The sequence below is a fragment of the Chanodichthys erythropterus genome, chromosome 10, assembly GCF_024489055.1.
Source record: "Chanodichthys erythropterus isolate Z2021 chromosome 10, ASM2448905v1, whole genome shotgun sequence".
NCBI classification, from domain to species: Eukaryota; Metazoa; Chordata; class Actinopteri; order Cypriniformes; family Xenocyprididae; genus Chanodichthys; species Chanodichthys erythropterus.
This window is the reverse complement of record NC_090230.1, coordinates 3,148,514-3,176,032: the sequence shown is the minus strand read 5'-3', so window position 1 is coordinate 3,176,032 and position 27,519 is coordinate 3,148,514. Positions and strand designations below refer to the sequence as shown.

At 33.0% G+C, this 27,519-nt stretch overlaps 2 protein-coding genes across 6 annotated transcripts in view; one reads left to right on the top strand and one right to left on the bottom strand.

Moving 5' to 3' along the window:
- LOC137029005 (lisH domain-containing protein ARMC9) overlaps positions 1-19,640 on the bottom strand; it is a 41,307-nt gene extending 21,667 nt beyond the window's left edge. Inside the window, exons 1-18 of one of the 4 annotated variants that reach the window (XM_067398501.1) lie at positions 19,488-19,640; positions 18,964-19,049; positions 18,749-18,874; positions 17,697-17,867; positions 17,294-17,449; positions 17,045-17,137; positions 15,292-15,316; positions 14,412-14,569; positions 14,197-14,295; positions 12,090-12,125; positions 9,374-9,408; positions 6,098-6,209; positions 5,319-5,411; positions 4,527-4,617; positions 3,590-3,713; positions 2,238-2,404; positions 1,985-2,061; positions 2-76 (exon numbers count right to left, since the gene is read on the bottom strand). In XM_067398501.1, the coding sequence (XP_067254602.1) occupies positions 2-76; positions 1,985-2,061; positions 2,238-2,404; positions 3,590-3,713; positions 4,527-4,617; positions 5,319-5,411; positions 6,098-6,209; positions 9,374-9,408; positions 12,090-12,125; positions 14,197-14,295; positions 14,412-14,569; positions 15,292-15,316; positions 17,045-17,137; positions 17,294-17,449; positions 17,697-17,867; positions 18,749-18,874; positions 18,964-19,038 (1,713 nt within the window). In that variant the 5' untranslated portion in view covers positions 19,039-19,049; positions 19,488-19,640. The remainder of the gene's footprint in view (position 1; positions 77-1,984; positions 2,062-2,237; positions 2,405-3,589; positions 3,714-4,526; positions 4,618-5,318; positions 5,412-6,097; positions 6,210-9,373; positions 9,409-12,089; positions 12,126-14,196; positions 14,296-14,411; positions 14,570-15,291; positions 15,317-17,044; positions 17,138-17,293; positions 17,450-17,696; positions 17,868-18,748; positions 18,875-18,963; positions 19,050-19,487) is intronic. The other 3 variants (XM_067398502.1, XM_067398503.1, XM_067398504.1) reach the window with 3 other exon arrangements.
- A 452-nt stretch (positions 19,641-20,092) lies between these two features.
- On the top strand, positions 20,093-27,410 carry polr2h (RNA polymerase II, I and III subunit H). 2 transcript variants are annotated; one of them, XM_067398499.1, is made up of 6 exons: positions 20,093-20,157; positions 20,410-20,531; positions 21,657-21,740; positions 24,273-24,366; positions 24,988-25,071; positions 26,608-27,410. In XM_067398499.1, exons 2-6 carry the CDS (start codon positions 20,459-20,461, stop codon positions 26,723-26,725), a joined length of 453 nt encoding a protein of 150 aa, XP_067254600.1. In that variant the 5' UTR covers positions 20,093-20,157; positions 20,410-20,458; the 3' UTR covers positions 26,726-27,410. The 2 variants fall into 2 exon arrangements, with proteins under 2 accessions (XP_067254600.1, XP_067254601.1); XM_067398500.1 differs by having other exon boundaries at positions 20,111-20,231.
- The last annotated feature ends 109 nt before the right edge of the window (positions 27,411-27,519 follow it).

The following is a 27,519-nucleotide window of genomic DNA, read 5'->3' as shown; positions in this document are numbered from 1 at the left end:
CCATCTGTTTTGCTTCCTCTCTTATCTCTGGCATGGACAGGATGCTGTATAAAGCTCCATTCACATAGTACCGAATCTATATTCACACACATGAACACAAAACATGCAATGAACATTTGAAACTTCAGCATCTCTGATGCATTCATACATTACAAAACATTTTGCTCTAAAAAATCTTAAAAGCTTGAAATGACACTGCATCATAATTAATGAACTTTGCAATATTTACACTGTTATTCGACTTAATTGGATCAACACTGAACTAAAATGAGCTGAATGAATGACACTACTGTCTTCTGTACAACATGACTGAGGATTTTTGCAACATTTACTCTTATTTTCCTGTTTATTACTGTGAAAGTGCTTCAAAACAATCTGTATTGTACACTTCGGGCCAGATTTACTGAACTGATGGCTGATAGGAGTGGAAAATTCTGCATGTGATCTACTGACGATGCACAAATTAAAGACCACAGACGCAGCCGGATCATTTCCATAATGACCAACACAATCTACAAAGAGCAGCACAAATTAGCATCTGGTTTAAGACATGCTTTTTTTGGGCGATAAATAATGGCACAAATACCAGTAATTTAACTAGTGCAAACCTTAGTAAATCACCTTGCTTGATTTATTTAAACACTCTCATCTCACAAATCTTGCGTCTGAAAGGGAAAAGCATATGCAAAAAGGTCAGCTGCAAAAATAACACCTTTTCAGCATTACTTTTTCACTGCGTGTCTTTAGTAAATCTGATAGTAGTTTTTTAATGGCAAAGTGGGTTTGCATGGAAGCTTGTTTCCGCCACAGAATAAAAAAGAAAGGTAATTGCGACTTCTTATCTCACAATTCTGACTTTTTTCTCACAGCTGAATAATATAGTCTCAATTGTGAGTTATAAAGTCAGAATTGCATGACAAACTCGTAATTGCGAGAAATAATGTCAGAATTGCGAAATATAAACTTTTTTCTTGCAATTGGGAGTTTACATCTCACAATTCTGACTTCTTTTCTCAGAACTGTGAGATTTACACTCGCAATTGTGAGTTATGAAGTCCATTTCTGATAAAAATTTCCCCAGAATCGTTTGAGTTTATATCTCACAATTCTGACTTTATAACTCACAATTGCCTGTTATAAAGTTTATAAAGAAAAAAACCTGCAAATTATAAAGTCAGAATTGTGAGATATAAACTTTATAAAGTGTGACTCTATATCACGCAATTCTGAGAAAAAAAATTCAGAATTGTGATATGTAAACTAGCAATTGCAAGAAAAAAAAAAGTCAGAATAGTGAGGTAAAAGGTTGCAATTACCTTTTTAAATTTTCATTCAGTAGCAGAAACAAGCTTACAGGTTTGCGTTGGCGCAAGCTGTTAGTAAATCTGGCCCTATGACTTTACTTAAAAATTGTGCCTATTTAAATAGGTGAACTGGACTGGATATTGAAGGAAAATCAAAGACTTTTATTATTATGTCTTTCAATATTCTATTATTCTACTGTATTTATTACACAATTAGTCAAAAATATGGAAAATAGTATAGAATATATTATATACAGTATTTTTGACCACAGCTAATGTTGAATCAACTACAAATACAATATTTTTTTTTTTATTGTAACATTTTTATTTATTTGTTTATTTGCTCAGTACCAATTTATATAGTTTAATATTATTTAACAGTAACTTTTAAAATAATTTTTGAGGCCGGTGAGCAAATTCATTAATGAATATAATATAAAGTGTAGACTTGTTTCTCCATTTCGAAAGTTTCAAAAAGGGAGTGAAACGTTCATGGTACACTTGCAAGACAAACTTTTTAATCCAAAGTTGACAAAATTATTATTTGAGAACTGGCTGACGTAAAAATGACTAAGCTAATTTAAGCATTCAAGTTCACTAATCATGAAAGCAGTGAGGGGAGAACAAATTCAAATAACACACCTTATTTGTGGATAGCGGTTGAGCAATTACCAATTTACCTCATGGTTCTCATGTCCCAAGAGCTCCGTCAGCACTTTCAGGGCGTGTTTGGCCTCCTCTGCACATTTTTTCTTTCCTGAAACGTGAGAGACATAAAAAAAATAAACACTGACTTGCTAAAGTAAATAGTACTATAAGTAATGCAAATAAAAAGTGTAAACAAACTAAACAAAGGATGAATACACAATACAATTGTTTATATGCATCTTTATTTCTTTATTATGGTCATTGATTAACAAATCATTGTGTTACCTTGAGTGCGCAGACAGAGGTTCATGAGGAGGGAGATAGCGTATTCAAGTGTGTAGTCAGATAGACAGTCGGAGTCGTGGAGCTCTTTGACCAACCAGCCAATCAGACCATCTCTGATCATAGCAGACTGCTGTGCTCGCCTGCTCACATCACAAAATATACAAACACTGAGCAGTTTTTTTGCCTTTTAATATAATATATTATAAATAAGAACATATTTTCAAAGACCTCATGAAATCGATTGAAGTATTTCCTATTGAAACCATGATGGGAAATATTTCATAATTTTTTTAAATATCCATTGGGTGTTTAGTATGAAAGCTTGTGTTCGCCACAGAATAAAAAATAGGAAACTGCAGCTTTTTATCTGACAATTCTGCCTTTTTTCTTGCAAGTTTATATCTCACAAGTCAGAATTTCGTGTTCATATCTCGCAATACTTTTTTTCTCAGAATTACAAGTTTATATATCGCAATTTGGACTTTATAACTTGCAATTGCGAGTTCATATCTTGTAATTATGACTTTATGGTCCTGTTTCAACTTGCTAGTATCAAGATGCATTTTGGTCAAACAGATCACAAGTGGACGAGGGAGAAATGTTTCCACCTGGTATCTCTTTTGTCCACTGTCAATAAATGTCCTGATTTCTTTGAGGGGAGGGTCTATGGGTGGGTAAATGTATGGGTTTTTCAGATGTTTCGATCTAATGGACAAAATAAACTCACGCAATTTACATATGAACGCGCCTGGAGACGATGGAAACACATAAGGAGAGCATCAACTTTCGTTCCTGCCCTGATAGCTGCAAGACCACGGCAAATGCTGAGACGCTGTTAGAAATCAGGAATGGTGAGAGAACACTGTGCTTGGTACATTTTTTTGAAGCACAAAACGAAAAAGTTATTGCAAGTTTATAATCTCAATTTTTAATGCAGTTCTGACTTTTTTCTTGTAATTGTTAGCTTACAATCTCACTTTTTAATGCAATTCTACAAATTTTTCTCAGAATTGTGAGATATGAACTCGCAACTGCAAGAAAAAAGTCAGAAATGTGAGATAAAAAGTCAAAATTAACTTTTTAATTAATTAGTTAATTACTTGTTTTGTGGTGGAAACAATTTTTCAAATTTAGTTTACATCACAGCCATGAAACTACTTGCTAATTTGTTAAAAGGAAAAAAAAAAAAGTTTTTAATTTTAAAAACGCTGGAAATGTATTTTGCTTTTTGATTTTGCATTTTTAAGTAAATTTTAAACTTTGCACTTTAAACTTTTTAAAAGTGAAAAACAACTGAAAACATATTATTATAGTGTGCATGTTTTATTACCATTTATTAGTAAATGGCATACCTGAGGCTGAGTTTCTGCAGCGCCGCAAGCACGTTTTCTCGAGTTACAGACTCTTTCTCCTCAGTCTTCAGACAGTCAAGCAGAAACCTCAGTAAACAGGGTATCTGAGACAGGTACATGCGCCCTGGGTGTGGAAATGTGCATAAGTAAACATGTTTCAGAACTGAAGACAGATGTATAGACAATTTATACAATTACCACTGTAAAAATTTTGAAAAAAATAAAAAATAAAAATTGAGAATTGAGAACCAGAAATGAATTAAATTATAATTTAATTTGTTTGGGCCATAGCCAAAAAAAAAAAAACATACTGGTGGGGAAATATGGTGAGAAAAAAAGATCAATTTTCTACTGACAATAGTGATACCTATCAAGCAAAGAATGTAGTGTAGCAAAGAATGTTGTGTAGCGATCAATGCAACGAATCTGTGTGACACACTGTTTGACCAATTCTATCTTTCTCATGCAAAATTCCCAATCACGTGGATTCCTATTTAAATGACTTAATTTAGCCTGTGGAAATATGACCAAACAACAGGAAATGTGAACATACATTCAAGGGGTAATTCACCATTCTCAAAAAAAAAAAAAAAAAAAATTAATTGGTGCTACCTGACTAGAGAAAACAGAAAAAAGGCTGTTGTCTTCCCTTTTGCCAAACAGGTAGGAAAACCTCAACACACATGCAGAATTGCAGAATTGGTGAAGTTACACTTTAAGTTTGAAAAAGTTTTTGCTTAATTGATTCAGGGCCAGATTTTTGACTCTGGCCCATACAATTCTGGAGTTACGTAAAAACTTTGCATATTATAGCACCACGTAGAGTGATGGAGGGATGTGTGTTTATGATTGGGGGGTCCTAGTTTGTTTACAGTGTGTCACACAAACTGCTTTAAGGAACAAACAAAAAATAAATAAATACATAATTTTCACTTACCATCACACAATGAAGCAAAGGCATTGATGAGTCGTGCCATATACTGTCTGACAATCTCATTTTTGGATTTTATTAGATAAAGAACAGTTTTCTGTAAAGTACACAAGACCGGTTAGGCAAAAAAGTGACTCTTGGTACAGTATGTTGTTTGCAAAGGACTATTCAAATCATTCTGGATTTTAGTAACATGAGATTATTATCTTTCAGCCTGCACAAAAACTGAAAGAAGAGCTGACTAGATTGCCCTAAGGAACTTGAGGACAATAATTAGAAGAGATGAGTCAAGATTTCACGTAAACTGCTGAAACCTGATCATCCACATTCAGATTCATCTTAAATACCGGAGATGACACATTTTAGAAGAGAAGCAGGTCATGGACAGCACAAATTATGTTTTGATTATTTTGAATGTTTTAGCTGTCAGCGTCCTCATTGTGAACTCAAAAACAAAAACTTATCATAATCAATCAAAATGCAATTTGAATACATTGGAATGATATAAAAGATATAACAGTCCATATAGAGAATGGGCTAAAAATGTTTTTATGTGTTTAATTATAGTAACATAACAGAAAGAGAGAGGCAGCATACGACAGTTAAAGTGTTGGAAACAATTTGTGAAATTAGCTAAATACATGATATCAGTGTCCTGATAAATGATGTTAACTATAAAGCTATTTTGAATATTATCTTAATATTGTAAAACTATTCTGCATGCAGTTTTCCATACAATTCCATATAATACACAAAAAAGGTTGTTAGCATAAACACGACAAGGAGTTTGAAATGTACCGGTTTGGTACTGTATCGCTCCAGAAGATCATTGCTGATGAAGGCCTGTAGAACCGTGTCTCTTTGCTCACCATGAAGAGATCGAGTCAATCTCTGCCAACCAATGAAAATCACAAAAATTGGAATGTAATATGAAAATCAATTTGTGCACCTCAATGTGTATTTAAAGGACAGAAAATACCTCAAAGACGGAGATAAAACATACAACATTCTTTACAAAACTGAACTATGGCTTCAGTTTAAAGGATTTCACACTTGCATTTTGGCAACGTACATGCTGCAGTGCTTCTTATCATGTTTCTATGCAGTTGCTCAGGTATTTTCAGTGGTTGTCAAAAGATCAAACTTCAAAGTTTCTATTACTTTCTTGGGTTCCTTGTTTTCTAACTTGCAATACAAACAGTGGTCCTTGACTTAGAAAACACCTCTAACTGTAGTAATTCTGATATTGTGGCAGAAACTAATATATATATCTATATCTATCTATCTATCTATCTATCTATCTATCTATCTATCTATCTATCTATCTATCTATCTATCTATCTATCTATCTATCTATCTATCTATCTATCTATCTATCTATCTATCTATCTATCTATCTATCTATCTATGTATATATCTATCTATCGATCTATATATCTATATATATATATATATATATCTATATCTATATATATATATATATATATATATATATATATATATATATCAGGGTCGATGCTGTAGTCCTGCCAAGTGTGCTGATGTTTTTTTGTTTACTAACAGGAATTCTGAGTTACCCAGCGCAAAGCTTGAAGCAGCAAAGCCTTCAGTCGATCAGATCCATTCGCTAGGTCTTTCTTTAGTTTTTCGTAGTCAAGCGAAGGCAGCAACGGCACGTCTTTGGGCCTCCTTAGAACAGGAAGTAAAAAATATGATACATCTGCACATGACACCTTGTTTTTCAGGTTACTGATGGGAATTTGATTACTGTTGGAAAGAATGTATCTTAAAGATAATGTTTCCAAGGACTGGTTTGATTGCATTTACAGAATTACTTTTTAATGATCTAGCTTGGCAAGTACAAAATGCCAAAGTTATCAAGCCACTTAAGAAATTAATTAAATATTTCAAAGCAATTTAAAACATTTTAAATATTTACAGAATGAGTGTCTGTAAAGCAGTGTTAATTTTGACAGCAAATTTTGATTTAGTTTTAGTCATATTCTAGTCATTGGAAATTGTTTTAGTTTTAGTCTAGTTTAAGTCGACTAAATATCATAAGATTTTAGTCGACTAAATCTACAGTAGATTTAGCCAACGATTAAGGCCCCGGTATACTTCAAACAAAATCGAAGAACGAACTGATGTGATGTCATTTCGAACAAAATCAGGCCAAAACGAAGTTCGTTTTGTGTTCTTTTTGGAAGTTCGAAGCGGCTTGCCAAAGCGAACTTTCAGGAAAAGTTCGCTCCAGCTGCAACTACCATTGGTCAGTGACAATAACGTAATAGGAGGTGTGCGCTGAGGCTCCGCCTTCACTCGCGTGGGACTTATTTAAAATTTGACTCATTTTGTGTGTTTGAGTTCATCGAGGTAAGATCTCCATGGGTGAAAACATGAACACACTGGATAGCCGTTTTATTGTACAAAACGAAGTTGTGTTTGTAAAAAAATGAGGCACTAGCACTGTTTTCCATGTCTGATACTGCTTGATTTTAAGCAATCTATTGAATAAAGTGATATGAAGACGTGACTGGAGTGCTAATTTGCAGAGTTCATGCTAACATACTCATGTTGTTATGATCAGACGCTTTTCTTATGCTTTCTATAATAAATGCTTGCTGTCTTTTCATTTTTTGTTGTTTATTTTGTTACTGAGAAGAAAGTGCTAGGCACATATTTTACATATTCATCTAAAAGTCGATCACAGCAGTGTGGGCATGTCGAACTTCGTTTTACCCCTAAACGAAGATCGAAATAGAACTTCGTTTGAAGTATACCGGGGCCTTTAGATCAAATCTAATTTAGTTAAATTGTAATGCATTTCTGATATTTATGTTTACTTTAGACAACCAACTGTACTTTACTCGCCAAAGTGGACGGTTTTTGACCATTCAAGTGCAAAAACACATGAAAGAGAGCTCAATTCAGTACTTTTCAGGGATTGACACACTTATCATTGAGGTACTATTATAGTTTTTGTTTAAACTTTTGATTAGATTAGATTTTTAGTATTTCTGCTTTCATTGTAATTTTAGCTAAAAGTTTTAGTAATTTGTGATGTGTTTGTCTTTTAGTTTTTGCTTTTAAATGTCCATATAGTTTTTTTTAATTTCTGTTTTAGTTATTTTAGTACATCAGGTTAAGATAAAGTTGGGAACTAGATTAAATAAATTAAGTTTAAATTTTTATATATATTTATTTTTATTTCAGTTAATGTTTATTTCAAGTAATGAAGAGTTTTTATGGTTTTATGTTTAGTTAACTATAATAACCCTTATACCAGTAAAATATATTGAATAATGTTTCAAATAATGTTCTTAGTCTTTCCTTCCTGTGACAAGATACAGTAGTTTACTGTGAATTAAATAGACATTAAATTAAATACAATACAGTTTATTGTGTAAACAAAATAACAATAATGACCAGGAAAAAATAATAATTATAAACCAAACTCTTATTTTGAAATGTCTGTAGTCTGCACTGTAGCAGTAGCAGGGTGCTCATTTAAGTTCAGATGAGAGAGTAAAAATATGCATTTTTACCACAGTCTAAAACATACTACTATATAAACATTGTGTAGTAAACATTGTCATAATTCACCAAAATTAGCTTATCAGCAATCGCTTGGCATAAATATGCGCTATTTATTCTGATTGCTGCTGGACGAGCCTGTAGAGTGCTCAACAGCGCCGCTTTTCCCGCGGTTAGCACGGAAAAGCTTCAGCACGTTACACTTCAAATGTGCGCATCTTCCACACAGGACAGCAGTCCTGACTAGATATCTTCCCAAATCGTCCCTCTCTATCATTTTTGTCTCGTTTTCATTTGCTGACGAAAATCAGAGTAGATTTGATTCATAGTTTTAGTCATTCAAAACTCATTTTTATTTAGTCATCGTCTCGTTTTCGTCCGTGAAAAAATGTTGTTGACGAAAATTATGATGACAATTATTCGTCAACGAAATTAACACTGTTGTAAAGACTGTCTAAATGCAGTTATTTTATTGACAGCTAAATATTTTACATATAATAAAATAATATTAAATATTTATAATACTGTCATGAACTCTGTCAGTTCAGGAATCCATTTCCCACAATCCTCCCGGACAATCACCTGCACTCACTCACTCAATCAGTATCACTCACACCCAGTTGCAGCACATTACATGGACTATAAGACACACACACACACCACCTTGGGGCTAGGTCTTGTTTTCCCTGTGTGGCATTTCCGGGTGTTCCCTGTGTTTATTGTCTGTCTGCCTGTCTGTTCCGGTTCCTGGTCCTGTCTGGTTTCCCGTGTATGACTCTCCGCTACCTGCCCTTTGGATTGTTTATTGTTGCCTGACCTTGTGAATGATATCTGCCTGCCTCGAACCACTGCCTGTACCTTGACTATGATTCTGCCTAGTCCATGTTATCCCTGTTTGCTCCTGGTGAACTCTGCCTGTACGACCACGCTCAACTTTTAATAAAGCTTGCAGTTGGATCCCTGCCTGAGTCTCGCTTTTGTTACAAATACAATAAAACTATAATAAAATATATTCATATATAATACAATAATATGCCAATTATTTAATTCTAGGAACAAAATATAGTCTGTTTTCAGGTCATATCTGCCTTTATATTTTAAAAAGGGGGCCAAACAAATGGATCACCATATTTAGGGGCTCCTGGCATGAATACCCCTGGTCTACTTCAAGTTGTCAAATGTTTAGTAGATATACCCTCTATTACTGCCGAAAAAAGACTTTCTACCAATCTTTTTTTTTTTTTTAAATCAATCTCAAAGTAAAAACAAACAAACAAACAAACAAACACAAAACAACAACAACAACAACAACAACTTACTGAGGTGCAACCGATGCCCGCAGCATTGAGGATGCCTAAACAAAAAGAAAAAAAAAGTCATTTGGAATCTGTTGATACATTGGCTTGCAAACAAAAATAAAATACCTCTGTATATGTTAGTGAACTGTTCGCTGGTAGCTCAATGTGGGTATTAGGTAATAAACTAGCATGCGTTTTACAACAATTGGACTGCATGCAGTACGGGGGGGCTGATGTGTACATTTACATGCAATGAATGACCTGAAACACATAAATGACCGGTCTGCAAAGCTGGAGGGTTCGAGGAGGGGGGTTAGTGAGAGGAATTCCCTAAGATCATTATAGCTCTGCACCTGCAAGATCTAATTTCTAACAGAGCCAACGAGCACAGCAAATTCTGGAATCTCAAGGATGCAATTAAAGGCTTTCCCATGGGGGAGGGATACACTGACACCCAAGAGAAGGCAGATCAAGTAAGCACAGGTTCAAGTAATTCGATCGGCATTATTTGAGGTATGAGGATTGCTTATATTCGTTTGTTTTGCTGTATACAGGTACATAAAGCCATATTTTCCTGTCAAATGCAAACATCCTTCTCTGAAGGGCTGTTCATGCAAGGTTGAGGAGAACAATCCAGATAGCCAGAGTTATGTGAGCATTCTCAAGTTTGGCAAATTTCAAGTGTTTGCTTAGGATATTTGCAGACCGTCTGCGTACGTGGACTTAACAATTATGAGGGTTTGCACATAATGAGCGTATCCTGGTTGAAAAAAAAAGTCTCTTAGGTGGCATTTATTTGATAAAAAAACTGTACAATCAGTGATATTGTGAATTATATTATTACAATTTAAAATAACTGTTTTCTATTTGAGTCTAAAATTTAATTTATTCCGGTGATAGAAGCTGAATTTTCAGCATCATTACTCCAGCCTTCAGTGTCACAAGATCTTTTAGAAATCATTCTAATATGCTGATTTGCTGCTCAAGAAACATTTATTATTATCAATGTTGAAATGTTGCATAATATTTGATCATTGCCATGCACCAGGCATGTTGTGTCACTATAAGAATCACAAACTTTTCTTTAAAGGGTTAGTTCACCCAAAAATAGAATTGCTGTCATTAATTACTCATCCTCATGTCGTTACACACCCATAAGACCTCCTTTCATCTTCGGAACACATATTCATATATTTTTCATAAAATCAGATGGCTCAGTGAGGCCTGCATTGCCAGCAAGACAAATCACCTATCACTAGATATTGTCATAAAGTTGTTATTTTGTTTTTTTTTTGGCGCACAAAAAGTATTCTCGTCGCTTCATAACATTAAGGTTGAACCACTGTAGTCACATTTTTGGGTGAACTAACCCTTTAAGGTGTATGTCAGTATGTTATTCCCCGATAACAACCACTGAAAACAGTTAACACAGGCTCATCCGGGTTACTGAAGTCTGCAGCGCTATATGGTTGTTAGGAATGGGTTTTCCTCATGGAAGTTTTGCCATTGGTGAGCAAATAAAATATTAAAAAGCAGTCAAATTTTGTGAAGATATTTAATTATGTCATCCGGTATCGCGCTCTCTCGTTTCATACAAATGCAGCTGCTGCCATTTTGCGACTATTGTTTTGTTCACTGTAATGGATTAAGATAACAAACAGGTACGATTTTAAATCAGTTTAATCTCAGATCAATATCTTATCCCCATAATTATTTATGTGGCGAAATGCCGTGTAATATGCTGTATAACTGTAACCGTATCTCTTTAATGTGTTTCTGTCTAGTTTGAACTTGCCGTGCGAGCAACTGCTCTCTCTGCGGAAGTGGACTCAGATGAGATCAACTCTGATCAACTCAGATCAATATATCATGTCTAATTATTTACTTATGTGGCAAGTAGCCGTGAAATAAGCGGGATAATGTACATCCATCCGGTTGTTATCTCAGAATAAACCCCTTCAGGCTGATACAAGACCCCTCTGCTTCGTGTCAGGGTCCTGATCATCCTGGCGGGGTTTAATCTGAGATAATAACTGGCTGGACGTACATTTTCCCTTACTTGTTGTCTTATTCTTCTTGAAAAATATCTAAGCATCCTTAAAGAAAAAAAGTAACAAGACTTTTTTAAGATAATAAGGTTTAATAATTAGGTTTAATTTTGATTAATCTTTGGCAAATTTTCATTTTATTTATTTATTATTTTATGGTGTATTTATTTTTTTCAGAGTGTTTCCTCCTTCCTTCTTCACTGTAATCTGCCGACTCAAGTTTCTGTACCAAAAAAATGTCACTGTTGACGTGTAAATGTAGGAAGGCATGTGATTTATTTATCTGATGCCAGGAAGTCGCAGATTATATCAAAAGGGAAAAGGAAATATTTTTCATGATATGACCTGCAATATATCAGTTTTTTTTTTCCTTTTTGTAACAGCTTGGGATTTATACTGTCACCTCTGGGGAACTGGAGACAAATAAGTGAAACAAATACTAAGCAGTCTTCAAAGTAATCAGTATTATGTGCTTCCTTTGGGGTTCAGAAACAATGTACGTGCCTGTTGGACAAAGTGGATCATTCTTAGACTGAACAAGAGTGTACGTCCCATGACATTAGCGTGATCTAATGGGAACTGGGGAACTAGGCTTTGGGATGAAATGCAAAGGAGGAAGAAGACAGGCAGGGCTGATGGTTATGCAGGCAAGACCAGGATTTAAGACAATGAAACATTCAGCAACTTACATATCCATCATCATAAGGGCTCATAGAGTAATATCCCTTCATGAACAGATGATCAGACACACACAAACACAGAGGAAGATATGATTGAGGACACACTCACTTCAAAAAAAAAAAAAACATTTTAGGGAATGTCAGATTGTCCACCCACTATGGGATTCTTTAGAGGCTATGAAAAATGTTGGGTTGTTTATATATTACAAATACTCATCACATATGTTATGTAACACTTCAGTTGCTTTAAGTTAATAAACCACGATAGAAACTGAAAAAAACAGACTATATCATAAAAGCTATACATTAAAAAAGCTGCAATTAGTGTATCTCTAAAGGTGCAGTCACATTATAGTGATATGAAAAAAAAAAACATTGTACTTAAAATGAAACTTATTTTAGTATTACTATGATTTTTGCCATTGTTAATCATTAATCAATTATTAATCATTAATAATTAATAATTAGTTAATCATTAATCATTGTTAATCAATAATCTTATTGTTCAAGTACATTTATAATAAGAGTGAGGCACAACGATCAAACACATTTGTCTAGTGCATGTTTACATAGAAAAGCGATGGAAAAGCAGTGCGATGAAATGAAAAAAACTAGTTCTGTGTGTAAATTTATATGCAACGCAGTGGTGAGTGAGTGAGTTACAGAATGTACATGTCATGATGGACATGAGCAGATTTTTGAGCAGAAATTTTTCAGTTTCTGTGCTCTCAACAAAATGTTATTTTGCATTTGTAACATTACTGTCATAACAATTAAGCATTTTTATTTGTCCCGTCCAATTCGTATTAAAGGGATAGTTCACCCAAAAATGAAAATTTGATGTTTATCTGCTTACCCCCAGTGCATCCAAGATGTAGAGGACTTTTTTTCTCCAGTCGAACGCAAATTATGATTTTTAACTGCAAACGCTGCCGTCTGTCAGTCAAATAATAGCAGTAGATGGGAACTTCAACTATAACAGTAAATAAAACTTGCTTAGACAAATCCAAATGAAACCCTGCGGCTCGTGACGACACATTAATGTCCTAAGACACAAAACGATCGGTTTGTGCGAGAAACCGAACAGTATTTATAAAATTTTAACCTCTAATACACCACTATGTCCAACTTCGTTCAGCTTCCTGTTAGTGAGGTCAAAAAACGCGTTGTGATGACGGAAGTGATGTCTCGCCCATATACTTCAATGAGCGCGAGACATCACTTCCGTTGTCAGAGCGTGATCAGACCTCACTAGCCGGAAGCTGAACGAAATTGGACATAGTGGTGTATTAGAGGTAAAAAATTATATAAATACTGTTCGGTTTCTCGCACAAACCGATCGTTTCGTGTCTTAGGACATCAATGTGTCGTCACGAGCCGCAGGGTTTAATTTGGATTTGTCTATGGAAGTTTTTTCGACTCTTATTGTTCAAGTTCCCAATCACTGCTATTGTTTGACTGACAGACGGCAGCGGTTGCAGTTAAAAATCATAATTTGCGTTCGACTGAAGAAAAAAAAGTCCTCTACATCTTGGATGCACTGGGGGTAAGCAGATAAACATCAAATTTTCATTTTTGGGTGAACTATCCCTTTAATGTAAAAACAACAACAACAACAACAACAACAAAAATTATAATTACTTTAATGCATCCAGACATTTTATTTTTAAGAATGTTTTGTAATTCACATTATTCCCAATGGTGATTAATTCCTCTAATAATATGAAAAATAATATTTAATTTTTATTTAAATAAGCATATATTAAAGAGATTTCCATGCATTACGCTAATGACAGTTTGTAAGATATGCTTAAATGTCATGAATATGACATCAATATGCAAAAGTCATAATAGTTCTAAAATGATCTTATTTTGTACAATATGATTTATTATAACTTTATTTTAAATTTGGGGAGAATTTAAGTAATTAAGTAAAATACACCGACTGAACAAAGAGAATCATTTGCTTGAAAAACAAATTGGATTTGGGTGCAGTGTGGACAAAGCCTAATATCTGGAAAAGTATTGCAACTTTTGAGCCAAATGCATTCATACAAAAGTTGTATTCCCATCTAGGGTTCGTAAAAGCACAAAAACAGTGGACTCAGTGACTCACAGTGCCAGGTCTGGTGAAGTCTACACTCTGAGCAGCACTCTGTCTCATGTGACCGCTGAAGAGCCGCATACACACGCCCTGCAGGTACTCTGGGGAGATCTGCAAAACATTAACAACAGTCCCTTGAGTGTTTTATCTTTGTCATGTGCAATTATCAGGTTTTTTTGGAATTGGGGGCGTAATTTGGGGACTTGTTTGTTGAGATGTTTGCTTGCCATCTTTCCACGGACTGTGGCCTCTAGTGAATCCACCAGCTCGGCCGTGACACCAATAAGGTTGTGATGGTCGGCCTGCAGCTTGGCGAATCTCCTCATGTAGATGGTGGCCTTCCTTTCTGCTTCAGTCAGATGGAGCTGCATTTGCTGAATCATTTCTGGATGACAAAACACACAAAGTCAAATAAGGGGTTGGTGTGTACGCATGAAACAAAAGAGTTACATAAGTACAGGAAGTTAACAATTTCAGGGTATGACAGTGCATTTTACCTACAACCAGTCCAAAATTAACACTAAAACAGATTCCTCACATTATGCCACAAACACAAAAATATTTAGTACAAGAATGTTACTTTTTTTTTTTTTTTTTTTTATGGTGGCAGTTTGCAAGGAAATCAGATAATTAATAGCATTATTATGAAGAAAATTATACATATTTTATTTATTATTATAATTATATTGTGTTATATTCTATTATAATACAAATGTAATTATTTCCCACAGTAATGTGCAATCATGATTTACAAAGTGACTGGAGATTCAGGATTAAAACTACTTCCTCTACATGCTTCCCACATCTTGTGACCAATCAATTATGAGAGTCATTTCTGATTATTGGATAAAGATTTTAAAAAAAGCAATATATCATTTATATCTTGTACACTAAATAGAAAGTATTGTAAAACGTAAAACAAAATTGTAATGTTCTAGTCACAGGTGCAATTTCATATGTACGGAAAAACAGAAACAATCACATTATTAGGGACAAAATTATACACATTTTAATTAAATAATTAATTAAATATTATAATTTTGCTCATATTGGACCCTACCAACAATACTACAGCAAAAATCTAGGAACTGCTTCAGAATAATTCACCTTTGTTGCCTTTTCCTCCATCGTTCTGGTTTCTTTGTGTTAAGGAGTCATGCCAACAAGTAATTTTTCATTTTGATGGATTAATGTCAGCAATTTTCCCTGCCCTTAATCTACATCATTCAAGAACAGCCCCGTTTGCTCATCAAACACATAATTCAGAGGACTTGTTTTCACAATCCACGGCCCATTGTTCTGACACAAAACTAGAACGTACATTTTATGAATATATACAATACACTTACACAATGTTTAATAATTACGCAATCATAATCCTCAGGCTTTCCTATATTACGACAAAGATTCAGCTATCAGTAGCTGAGGTATAGACAACATATGCGCTGAGTTTATTGTAAAGTAGCTTTGGTTGATATCAAAAATTCAAAAGGTGCATGGTTCAGCTGCTCTTACACAACTATTTATACAATGCTCACGGCTATTTTAGGTTTCGGGTAAAACTATTTAAGAGCGATGATGTGTGATAATGCAAATATTGCTTTTAATATGGTACTTAGGTTTAGTAATTTGAACATTCCACTAAACCGTTTTTTTGTTTTTTTTTTTATCTTTTTTTTGAAAGAACTCTCTTATGCTCACAAAGCAGCATTTTGTTCTGCTTAATAATTTTATGGAAACTGTGATACTTTTTTTCAGGATTCATTGATGAAAAGAAAGCATTTATTTGAGAAAAAAAAAAGGAAAAAAAAGAAAAAAATATATATTATAAATGTGTTTTGTATATTATAAATGTCACTTTTGATCACTTCACTGAAAAAATAAAGCATTATTATTATTATTTATTTATTTTTTTAAATGGCAGTGTATATACTAAAAAAAAAAAAAAAAAAAAACTAATTATTATTAGTAAATTATTGTTATATGTATGTTATAATTGAGATAAGGGCTATTAGTCATAAAAGTAGTTCAGAACACATTTATTCTACATTCACATTTATAAATTGGTGTGCCCTCATGTTGGCCGCCATGTTAAGATCATGTGAATTATGCTGTATCTCTGTTACCTTCATTATCAGATACTGATAATGATACTGACAGCTACTTTTATGCTTTTTATTGACCTAAACAAACAACAACAACAAAAAAAAAAAACACTAAATGTGTCTTTAAATTGCTCACAATATACAACGCTTCGGTTTTATATATCTGCCTTGATAGCTTTTTCTTTCCTTTTTTTTTTAAAGGGATATTTCACCCAAAAATGAAAATTCTGTCATCATTTACTCATTTACTCAGTCACCCCCCCCCAACCCCCACCCCATAGGAAAAATAAATACTATGGTAGTAAATGGGGGACAAGATCTGTTTGGTTACTGACATTCTTCCAAATATCTTCATTTGTTTTCAGCAGAACATAGAAATTTATACAGGTTCGGAACAACTTGAGGGTGAGTAAATGATTACTGAATTTTTATTTTTGGGTGACTATCCCTTTAATACACATGGATGCCACATACAGAAGCAGTCGCCATGAGATTAGAAAAGTGACATTCAATAAGGTTCAGAGTCATTAAAAGTTAAACATTTTCATGTAGAAACCTTCTGAAGACACAACAAATTTAATTATTACCCAGGATTAATTAAACCTACTTCATTTACTTCTCACTGGACCTAGTATATATTATATATATATATATATATATACACACATGCATATAATTAAAAAAATACAAATAAATAACTTCTACAGGCTTGGAAATTATAGTTTTAAAATTATACTGTTGTGGAAAAAGGATACATATAAAGTTAAAAGCCTCGGTATGTTTGAAGCTTTCAGAGTCACTGAAAGGAACTTCTCCAGCCTTTCTCTCAACTCTGGCATCCAGGAATCCTATGATCAAGTAAAAAAAAAAAAAAAAAAAAAAAAAAAAAAAAGACAACACATTAAATCCTCTTCTGCTCTCTGCATAAAGCAAGTGTTTTTAAAGCAAGCAATTTTTTCTTTTTTCTTCCTAGAAAAGCTCTTTTTTATTTATTTTTTTTCTACCTGGAAAAGCTCTTGGAAGGATGGATGCACCGTGGGATTGGGCACAAACGGCAGGGCATAGAATGGCAGGAATTCAGTGGTCTGGCACAGCGCTGCCCCTCTGGTCTCCAGGTAGTGTTTGAAATGTGTGATCCTGTTGTCAAACTCTGCTTTACCCTGCATTACACAAATAGAATTTTACATTAAACAAAAAAGTGATTTGCATCTTGACTGAAAGCCAAGACAATGTCATTTAAATATTGATTTGTCATGTATTTGACTGAACAAGAGGTTTGCTTGAATATCTGATTTTATGGGGACATCTGTTGGTCAAACAGAGTACATACATTGTATAGTTCCTTATGTGTATACAGTAATTTATTTATTTATTTTATTTCCATTACCAACAATAAAATGCACTTACATGACTTCCTACAGGTGATTTCAGAGGGTATATTGTAAAATGAATTTGTAAGTAGAATTCCAGTTTCTGGGCCACTGGATCAAAATCCCGAATCTCTGGAGGAATATTTTTAGCCCACAGCTCAGAGAATACCTTATAGTCTCCATCATTAAATGAGCTGAGAAAATCATCCTATAGGAAGGGGGAAAAATAAATAATGAATTAAGTTTATTTATTAAATAAAAATAATCTTTTTAGTTGCTTTTCATATATATATATATATTTTTTTTTTTAATATTTTTTAACTCTTTTAAAATTCACAAACAGAGTTTGTGTAATGACCAGAAATTAAAGCTTTTCTCTCATCATTATGTAAACATTTTACTTCTGATATTCAAGCTGTTATTCTATTTGAAGAAAAAGAAAGTTTTGTAAAATGCTTGACAGGTAATGACTACGGAAGAGGATTAGGGCCAAGCAATAATAAAAAATAAAAAAAAAACATCTCGAGATTAAAGTTGTTAAATTTCGAGAAAAAAAGTCAAGATAAAATGTTGAGAATAAAGTCATTAAATTATGAGAAAAAAGTATTTAAATTACGAGAACAAATTCGTTAAATTATGAATTTGTTCTCATAATTTAATGACTTTATTCTCAACATTTTATCTCGACTTTTTTCTCGAAATTTAATGAAATTTTCTCATAATTTAACGACTTTTCTCGAAATTTAACAAGTTTTTTCTCAGAATTTAATGAGTTTATTCTCAACATTTTATTTAGACTTTTTTCTTGAATTTTAATGATTTTTTTTTCTCGAAATTTAACAACTTTAATATCGAAATGGTTTTATTTTTTTTATTATTGCTTGGCCCTAATCCTCTTCCGTAAATTACAGCAATGTTGGGGACTTTTTTTTCATACAAATATTGAAATAAATTAGATGATAGATAGATAGATAGATAGATAGATAGATAGATAGATAGATAGATAGATAGATAGATAGATAGATAGATAGATAGATAGACAGAATGTCATGCTGTTTGTGGATAAATGACATCTGAACACACTCTTACGTGAATGGCGATGGCTTTGGAGTCTCGGCGTGACGGTCCTGCACTTTTGAGGGCAGGTTTTCCTTTGCGTTTGATTTCCTTTTCAAACACTTTCGCAGTCTCTTCAAACTCGCCAAACTTCAGATACTGAACATTGTTATATTATTTGTCACTGTATGTCTATACATGTAAAATATTATTAAAATAAATAAATTTATAAAAGTGATGTACCCCACCTCGTTGATCATTGACAGCAGATCACTTTCACTTGCTAGATCCTCACCCATCCTTTGAGATTTTCTGGAGCTCATTGATCCACAATCTAAAATAAATAAATACTTTAATAGTGGAATACTGTGAAGAGCCTAACGAAAATATTAGATCTCAAGAAGAAGATGCCATCGCTAAATACCAAATAATACTTTTATATAGTATAGTACACGAAGTTCAACACCTTTTTGCTGGCTAGGCTGTATGTAATCTCTAAGAAAACCGACACAAAACAAACTAAATACACCATTTGCTTTACAAATGAGTCACTCGAGAATTGTTTCCCCCATCTTCAGCCGCAAGGCAAAACAAACAAACAGTTTACGTGGAATTAAGCTAAACCGATTTATATATGCTGTTGAAAACACTACACACTTTTATCTTGCATATAATAACGAGCAGAATGCACGTAACGTTATATAACATATTACGTTAGCTGGCGTGCTTGTTTGATATAGCCAGTTTGCAGTCTAAATATAACAGAACTCACCTCACTAAGAATATTTTAATGTACAACCGTCGCTCAACATATTTGACGCGTTTTACGTAAAATCTGTAGCGATATATATGCTATTAAAGATAATTTCCGCAGGATAAACAGAAGCTGTTTGGCTAAATGTGGCGGTAACCATGAGGAAGACGCTTTCTCTTAACAACCGCAACGAAAGTACGGTTGCCGGAAATATGTGTCGTAAAATGTTGTAGTTTACGTGAGATAAAATGGTAGTCATTTGTTGATGATCCTGTTGGCATGAGTTTCAAAAGGGAAAAATAATGGTTTGTTTCTTTGAGTATGGAATTATTAAAAATCATATAATCATATGATTTTTTTAAATTATTATTTTATATCTTGCAAGCCAAAAAAAGAATGTATGCTTAATCACTTGTATTTTTTATTTATTTATTTTATGTATTGCATTTTTTTCTATTTATGTAAATATGTATGTTATGTTTACTAAATAATGTATAATTTATAATATTTACAAAACATAAGCAGAATCATTTTACTTATATATATATATATATATATATAATTTTACTTTGCTCTAAAATTCCGTCGTTGTGAATTCGTGCCATGAACCGGATGTAGTAGTAAATCACGTGGCCGGAGGTGAAGCACATTGTTTCGCGGCATGTTTCATATTTTTGTTGAATGAGAAGTAAGTTGTTTATTTATACAGTTGTTCACCAATTTTCAACTGGACCGATCTTACGCACACTAAATCGGGAGAAAGTATGTCATATATGCAGGAAGCTTTTATTTAAAACACAATTTAAGTTACTGTACTTAATACTAACTAGAGTGTTAGTATGAGGTATTATGAAACCTTGACATTTATATTTAGTTCATTTATATTTTAAAACGAAACAGAGTCCTGTGTTTAATAGTGTCCTCTTTTCTGTTTTACCAGGGTAAATACATCGCCAAATTGAGGGGTTTTTCCATTGAGAGTTGCGCAGATGGCTGGGATTCTGTTTGAGGACATCTTTGATGTGAAGGATATTGATCCAGATGGGAAAAAGTTTGACAGAGGTGAGAGTATGACTTCAGTATTTACTACATTTAATAAATGTAATTTAAATTTATTTACTTTTTCAATATCCATTAATAAAATAGTATTTACATACTGAAGTGTTTGCATTACACTGGCGGTCGAAAGATTGGAATAATTTAGTTTAAATATGTTTTTGAAAGGTCTCTTATCCTGCTTAATATTTTTGTGGAATCAAAAAAAAAAGGAATTTTTATTTTTATTTTTTTAAGGATACTTATGAATAGAAAGTACAAAAGAACAACATTTATTTGAAGTAGCCTAGATTTTTTTTTTCTTTTAAACTTTCTATAACATCTTACCCTAAACTTTAAAATAGTATTGTATCACGGTTTTCACAAAAAAATATTAATCACAGATGTTTATATAGGTGGTAATCAGAAATGTTTATTGAGCAGCAAATCAGCATATTAGAATGATTTTGAAGGATCATGTGACACTGAAGACTGGAGTAATGATGCTGAAAATTCAGCTGTGATCGCAGGAATAAATTACATTTTGCAACATTCACATAAGAATTAAGAGTAGAATACAATATTTCACAATATTACTGTTTTTAACCTATTTTTCATCAAATAAATACAGCCTTTGTGAGCAGAAGAGATTTCTCTCAAAAACATTTAAAAAAATAATTATATATTTATTTATTAAATAATTATTCTTTTGACTGTGAGTGTATAAACATTAAAAAATACATGAATAAATAAAATAAAATAATAAAAAATAAATTAAGATTTAAACTTTAATTTTATTTGTTAATTTTTTTAATGTAAGACTTTATAATGTAAATGCTACTTAAATGATTGATACTGAACATTAATCATTAAAACATAAATCAGTTCAAAAAGAAATTAAAAGTTGAAAGTTATTCTTCATTTTCGTATTATTATTGTAATTGTATTTACTTTTTAATGTATTATTTTAATGTAAATACTACTTTAATAATGGATATTGGGAAGACCTCTAAATAAAAACATAACATGTTATATAATATTGCTATATCCACTACAAAAGACCTTTCATGCCAGAAAAATGTTTGATGGTCCACAAAAATTCTACTAAATTAATTAAATAATTATTCTAAATATTTGTTTTGTTGTTATTAGTATCTCGTCTTCACTGCGAAAGTGAGTCTTTCAAAATGGACCTGATCCTTGACGTGAACATTCAGATTTATCCTGTTGATCTCGGTAAGTCATTGATGTTCAGTCTTCATTTAACCCTTAAACACCTAGAGCATTTTTGGGGCTCCTAACTCTCCTGCACTTTTCTCTGGTTTTCTAACCCATTCTAGCAGTCAGCATCAAATGCATTTATCATTTTAAACAGGACAACTACTAGAAAAATCTAGTGTTTTTCACTGTAAACTCACATTAAACCTCCTGAAGTATGATTTTTTTTTTTTCTTTTAAAAAGTAATATTTTGATGTTTTAAACTTTCAGATGAAATTTTGTCCAAATGTAACAATCTCTAATCAAGTTATAGCCATTTGTTACAATATTACTCTAGATAAAACTACAATTACTCTTTAGGGATAAACAGGTGCACTATATTTATTGATAATGTGTGTCCAAAAAAGACCAGGGAGTAAAATAAATACAAGAAAAAAAATTATACAACAGAACACTAAAGCAAAAGTGACTTATTAGAGAAATATATTTTCAATCTGAACATGAATAAAAACAAATAGTGTTGCAAGTAATGAAAACATAGCCTGGATGCCAGCCGAACTTAGCCCCGCCCACAACATTTTGAGGTCGGGGAGTTCGGTCTGGACTCGATCCAAAGAGGAGTAATTATGCCTGAACAGAAACTGTTCGGACCAATCACATTTGTCAGGGCAATGATTGACAGATCATCACCAGAAACGTAATTAGCCATGTCATCAAAGAGCGCTTGGGTTGAATTTGTTTACAACAATGATGGCTGTTGTTAAAGAAATGAGATGTGTAGATTCCGCCATCGCGTCCGTTATAGAAGATATCGACAGCGCATTAATACATTAAGTAGTTCAGCTGAACCACTAATGTTAATGATCTTCACAAACTATAAAATAAGTATATAGATAATATAACAACCAATCAGAGCAGTCCTGTGGCTGTACTCCTCACTGAACGCGTCGATTGCACCGGTTCACTGCATAAGAGACACATTTGAAAGCATAAATTGCAATAACTTATCTGATGTGAAACTATTTTATCATCATTTTTGGTTCAAATTATGTCAAAGTCATGCTTTGTAACATGAGTGTTCTCATTCAAATCTGTATTTTTTGTGTTTGTTTTCATACACGCAGATACACGCGCACGCAAATACTTTCACTTACGCTTATTCATACATCCAAAGAAACATGATAGTATCGTGGTTCAAATGACCAAAATCTATGTTTATTCGTTGAGATGATGATGATGGTTTGAACCAGTCTCGGCATAGGAGGCGGAACTAGGCATCAACAATCGTTCCTGTTTGGCTTAGAGGAACAAACCACATGCATTGCCTTAACGAATCAATGCTGCAGATTTTGATGACATAACCAGTCTCACCACGGAGCCTGTGAATGTCAGAATGAGATAAATTATATCACTGGAAAGCAGAATCTCCTCTTTACGGTACATTTTAAAGCATACAGATTGGATCAGTAGGTCAAAAGTTATTAAACATTTTAGAACGATGGTTCTTTTTGGCTGCCACCGGCCATCTCGGTTTTTGAGGGTTAATACTGTACTCATGTCACTATATATAATATCTATCAATCTATCTACATACACACTCACACACGTCACGGTTCAGTGAATACAGTCAGATGACGAATACAGTCAGTCACAAGTGATCCACTCTCTAATCCGTAAGGGGGCACACACGGTAATGCAATGCTTTTTGCTAACCGCCACAACAGGGAAAATAGCAGAAGAAGGACAGATGATCTGTGCACCAACCCAAAACATGGCATGCAAGAGCTTTCTAGTAGCCTATACTCTGAGTTTCGATTAATTCAAACTCCACAGAAAGGAAACCGGGACGGCAGAAAACGCCATCCTCTTTGTTTTCTTTAATTTAAAAAAGCACAATGTTTTGTTTTTATTGTGAGTTTACACTTTACTTTTCGAATTATGTCTTATTCTGACCGTAAATGACGGAGTATTTTAAATTGTTTACACTGTTATATTGAGACGTATTATATTGTTATAAATTGTGCCGATTTGTGTCATGGACATTGTCCAGCATGGCAACACATCAGACGACATCATCCAGATATGCCAATCACTGGAGCTAGGCAGAAAAAGATTTATTTTTCTTTATTAAATTATTATTTATTATTTTGTACTTTTTTTTTTTTTTTTTTTACACTTTCAGTTTTGTAGCTGATTTTGACCAAATACCTTTTTTTTGTTTTTTATCAGCCCTACCCAAAAAAAAAAAAAAGAAAAGACTTATGCAAGAGTGCATTCTGTTTATTGCTTAGTATTTAATACACTAAATGAGCCTGTACTATTACCAACTACCTCAGGAGGACTAAATGCTGCTAGTTGGAACAAACTGTAATTTGCACTACTGTCTGTTCAAAATAAATGAAAAGAAACCTAGCATTGGGGATTTGTTGCTTTTCTTGTTGTACCAAACTTATATTGACCCCTAAACCGAAGTACATACTGAACCATGACTTCTGTGTGCTATTACACATATATACAAATATATGTGTGTGTGTGTGTCCTTCTCTCAGGTGACAAGTTCAGATTGGTGATTGCCAGCACACTGTATGAGGACGGAACGCCGGATGACGGCGAATACAACCCTCAAGATGACAGACCGTCTAGGTAATCCTGGTGAATGTATAAAATATGTAATGAAAAATGTCACTAAATTAACATTTATTGAATACAAATTTGAAATTATTGCTGGAACAAGAACAAATGTAAGGCAGGACTGTCTATATGTAATTGATTGGATGGTTGTGGTTTGCTATTGGTGGATCTCATTTGAAAGACAGTTTGCCCTGCCCTTGAATTATTGTTTTTAAAATGTAACTACATTTTAAACTTACATTAAAAATAGTTTATTCAGTGCTTTTTTTTTTTTTGAACTGATTTATTGACATTAAATTGATCAAAAGCAACAGTAAAGACACTTAAAATATTACAAAATTCTAATATTTTTTAACTTTTTATTCATCAAAGACAAAAAAAAGTATCATGGTTTTCACAGAAATATGAAGCAGCTCTACAGTTTTCAACAATGATAATAATCATAAATGTTTCTTGAGCAGCAAATCATCATATTAGAATGATTTTTGAAGGATCATGTGACACTGAAGACTGGAGTAATGATGCTGAAAATTTCAGCTTTGATCACAGGAATAAATTGCAAATTAAAACGTATATTCTTATAGAAAACAGTTGTTTTAATGGTAATGTCTGGTGTTTATTGTTCTTTTGCAGGGCTGATCAGTTTGATTATGTCATGTATGGAAAGGTTTATAGGATTGAAGGTGATGAAACCTCAACAGAAGCAGCCACACGACTGTGAGTGTTTTTTTCCACTATATAAATTTCCTACAAGCTTCATGACATTTATGAAGTTTAGTTGTTCTGCTCTAATGCTCTATTTAATGGGAAATGTCTCACTGTGAGTGCAATACTTGCATATTTTCTTATATTAATAAATTATAGTATTGTATGATTTAATTCATAAATTATAATATTTTATAGGGATGCATCGATACCACTTTTTCCAGAACAACTCTGATACCAATACCTGTATTTTACTGTGTTTGTATTTTTTTATATATATTAAGTAGAGAAACCTAAAGAAATATGAAGAATATTTGTTGATTTAAATTCACATATAAATTCTATATATATATTTCCTTCAGTTATTTTCATGCTTAATTATGCCTGTTAAAATGTATTGTACAAGCTTCTTTTACTATGACTGTTCATTCTATTGCTATTCATTCTATTATATATCATATTTTATCTTTCATTTAATAGCACAGTGCATATTTAGAGCTGCTTCAGCAGGGCTCAATACTAAGGATTTTTTTCTACTGTCCTGGTTGGGTCAGTGGTTCAAAAGTTTATATACCAGTGAAACATGACAATTCTCCATTACAATTTTGATACTACAGCAAAAACAACTAGCCTAATTAATATAAATTAAAAACATTATTAAAAACAATTAAACAGTCAGTAATAAAATAAGAACAATAATCCAGTTACAAATAGCACAAATAAAGAACAAAGACACAAATGAAATAAACAGTGCTTTTCAGGTAGTTCTAACAGTAGTTTTCAGGTACAGAATTTGAATAAAGTAATGAAATGTAAAATAACACTGCTTATCATCTTCACTGCATAAATCTAATATAGATAAATCTTTATTAAGTTTACAAAAGTCATTAAGTCAAGAGCAGTGAGTGAATTCTTTGTCCTTTGTTGTTTGATTAACATTAAAAACAGCAGCAGATTTATTAAGCTGCTGTCCCTTTAAGACCGAATGCACGGTTCAAATATATGTTACACGTGCATTTTTATTTCTCAACTGTAAAAGAGAATTCAAGAGAATGCAGTTTTCAAATGCTGCCTTTTGGGCACGCTTTGGATGTTTGAGTACAGTAAACTTCTTGTCCTGTAGTAATGTAGGGAATCACTTGTTATACATAAATCATGCAACAGTTCAAGTTTTACTTGCATATACAATTTAGTTTTAATTCAAATGACACATGTGTGCTTAGCGAACAATCAGCAATAAAGAGCATGCAGCAGAAGTTAATACCGTCAGTTAATGTTAGTAATATGTGCGCTTGACAAGCTCGAGCATCTGTGCTGCTGTGTGCTCACACCGGCTATATAGGCATAAAATATTTAATGTTTAACATTCTATTAATTTGATACATTTACTTCATAGACATTCTTCTTTGACAGAAGAATTGTTCTTCTTCTCTCTGTTTGCTCCGTTTTCTGTGTTTCATCACAAGCACTGTACTATACGTTGTAATATTTATATAATGTAATATTTAATATTTATAAAAAATGTCATGAGTATATGTGTCTGCACAGATCTGCGTACGTGTCTTATGGAGGCCTGCTGATGCGACTTCAGGGAGATGCCAATAACTTGCATGGATTTGAAGTGGACTCCAGGGTTTATCTACTGATGAAGAAACTTGCTTTCTGAAGGATTTTCAGATTGTGTTTCCTGTCCCGCGGAGCTTCTCACTTTTGAGGACTGAGGACTTTTTTTTTTTTTTTAACTACTTTCTTTTGATGAGAAACTGATATTACTGATAATATCTGGAAACTGTGGCCCGTGGTAAATTGCTGAAAACTATTTGGTTATATATTGAAAACATTTGATGAGCTGTTTTCTCATTGCATGTGCACTACGTTGGCCAAACGTTTTAATACAGTCCTTGTTGAATTACATTAATGCCATCAGATACATGTAACATTTTGTACATTCATTTTCTTTTAAACTGTTATCAGTAAATGAGAAATTGTGTTTAAGTCTAAAAAAACTGCATCCTGAGCCTTGAGAATTTAAGTGACGGCAAAAATGATGTCCCAACTCTGATAGAAATGCAGTTTAATCTAATTTAAAGGAAATAAAAGCGTCAGTGTGCGGCTGCGAGCGACACAGTTTACTGTGAGAGGGCCATAATGGAAATCATAAGACAAGGTTGCAGTCAAATGAGGGGCGGAATAAATATTTAACCCTTGGTTATCTTTATACAGTGGCAAAAGAGAATTTCACGTTATTATTCAAATATTTGTTTTCAAAAAAGATGCATGATGAACAATAAGTGTCAAAATACACTTAAAAAACGTTATTTGTTATTTTCTAGCAACAAACATTTAACAAGTGAATCATATTACATTTTATTTTAAAATGTAAAATATAAATTTTAAAATGAAGTCTGTATAGACTTTCATATTTTAATTTTTTTTTATTTTAATATGAGTTTTTACATT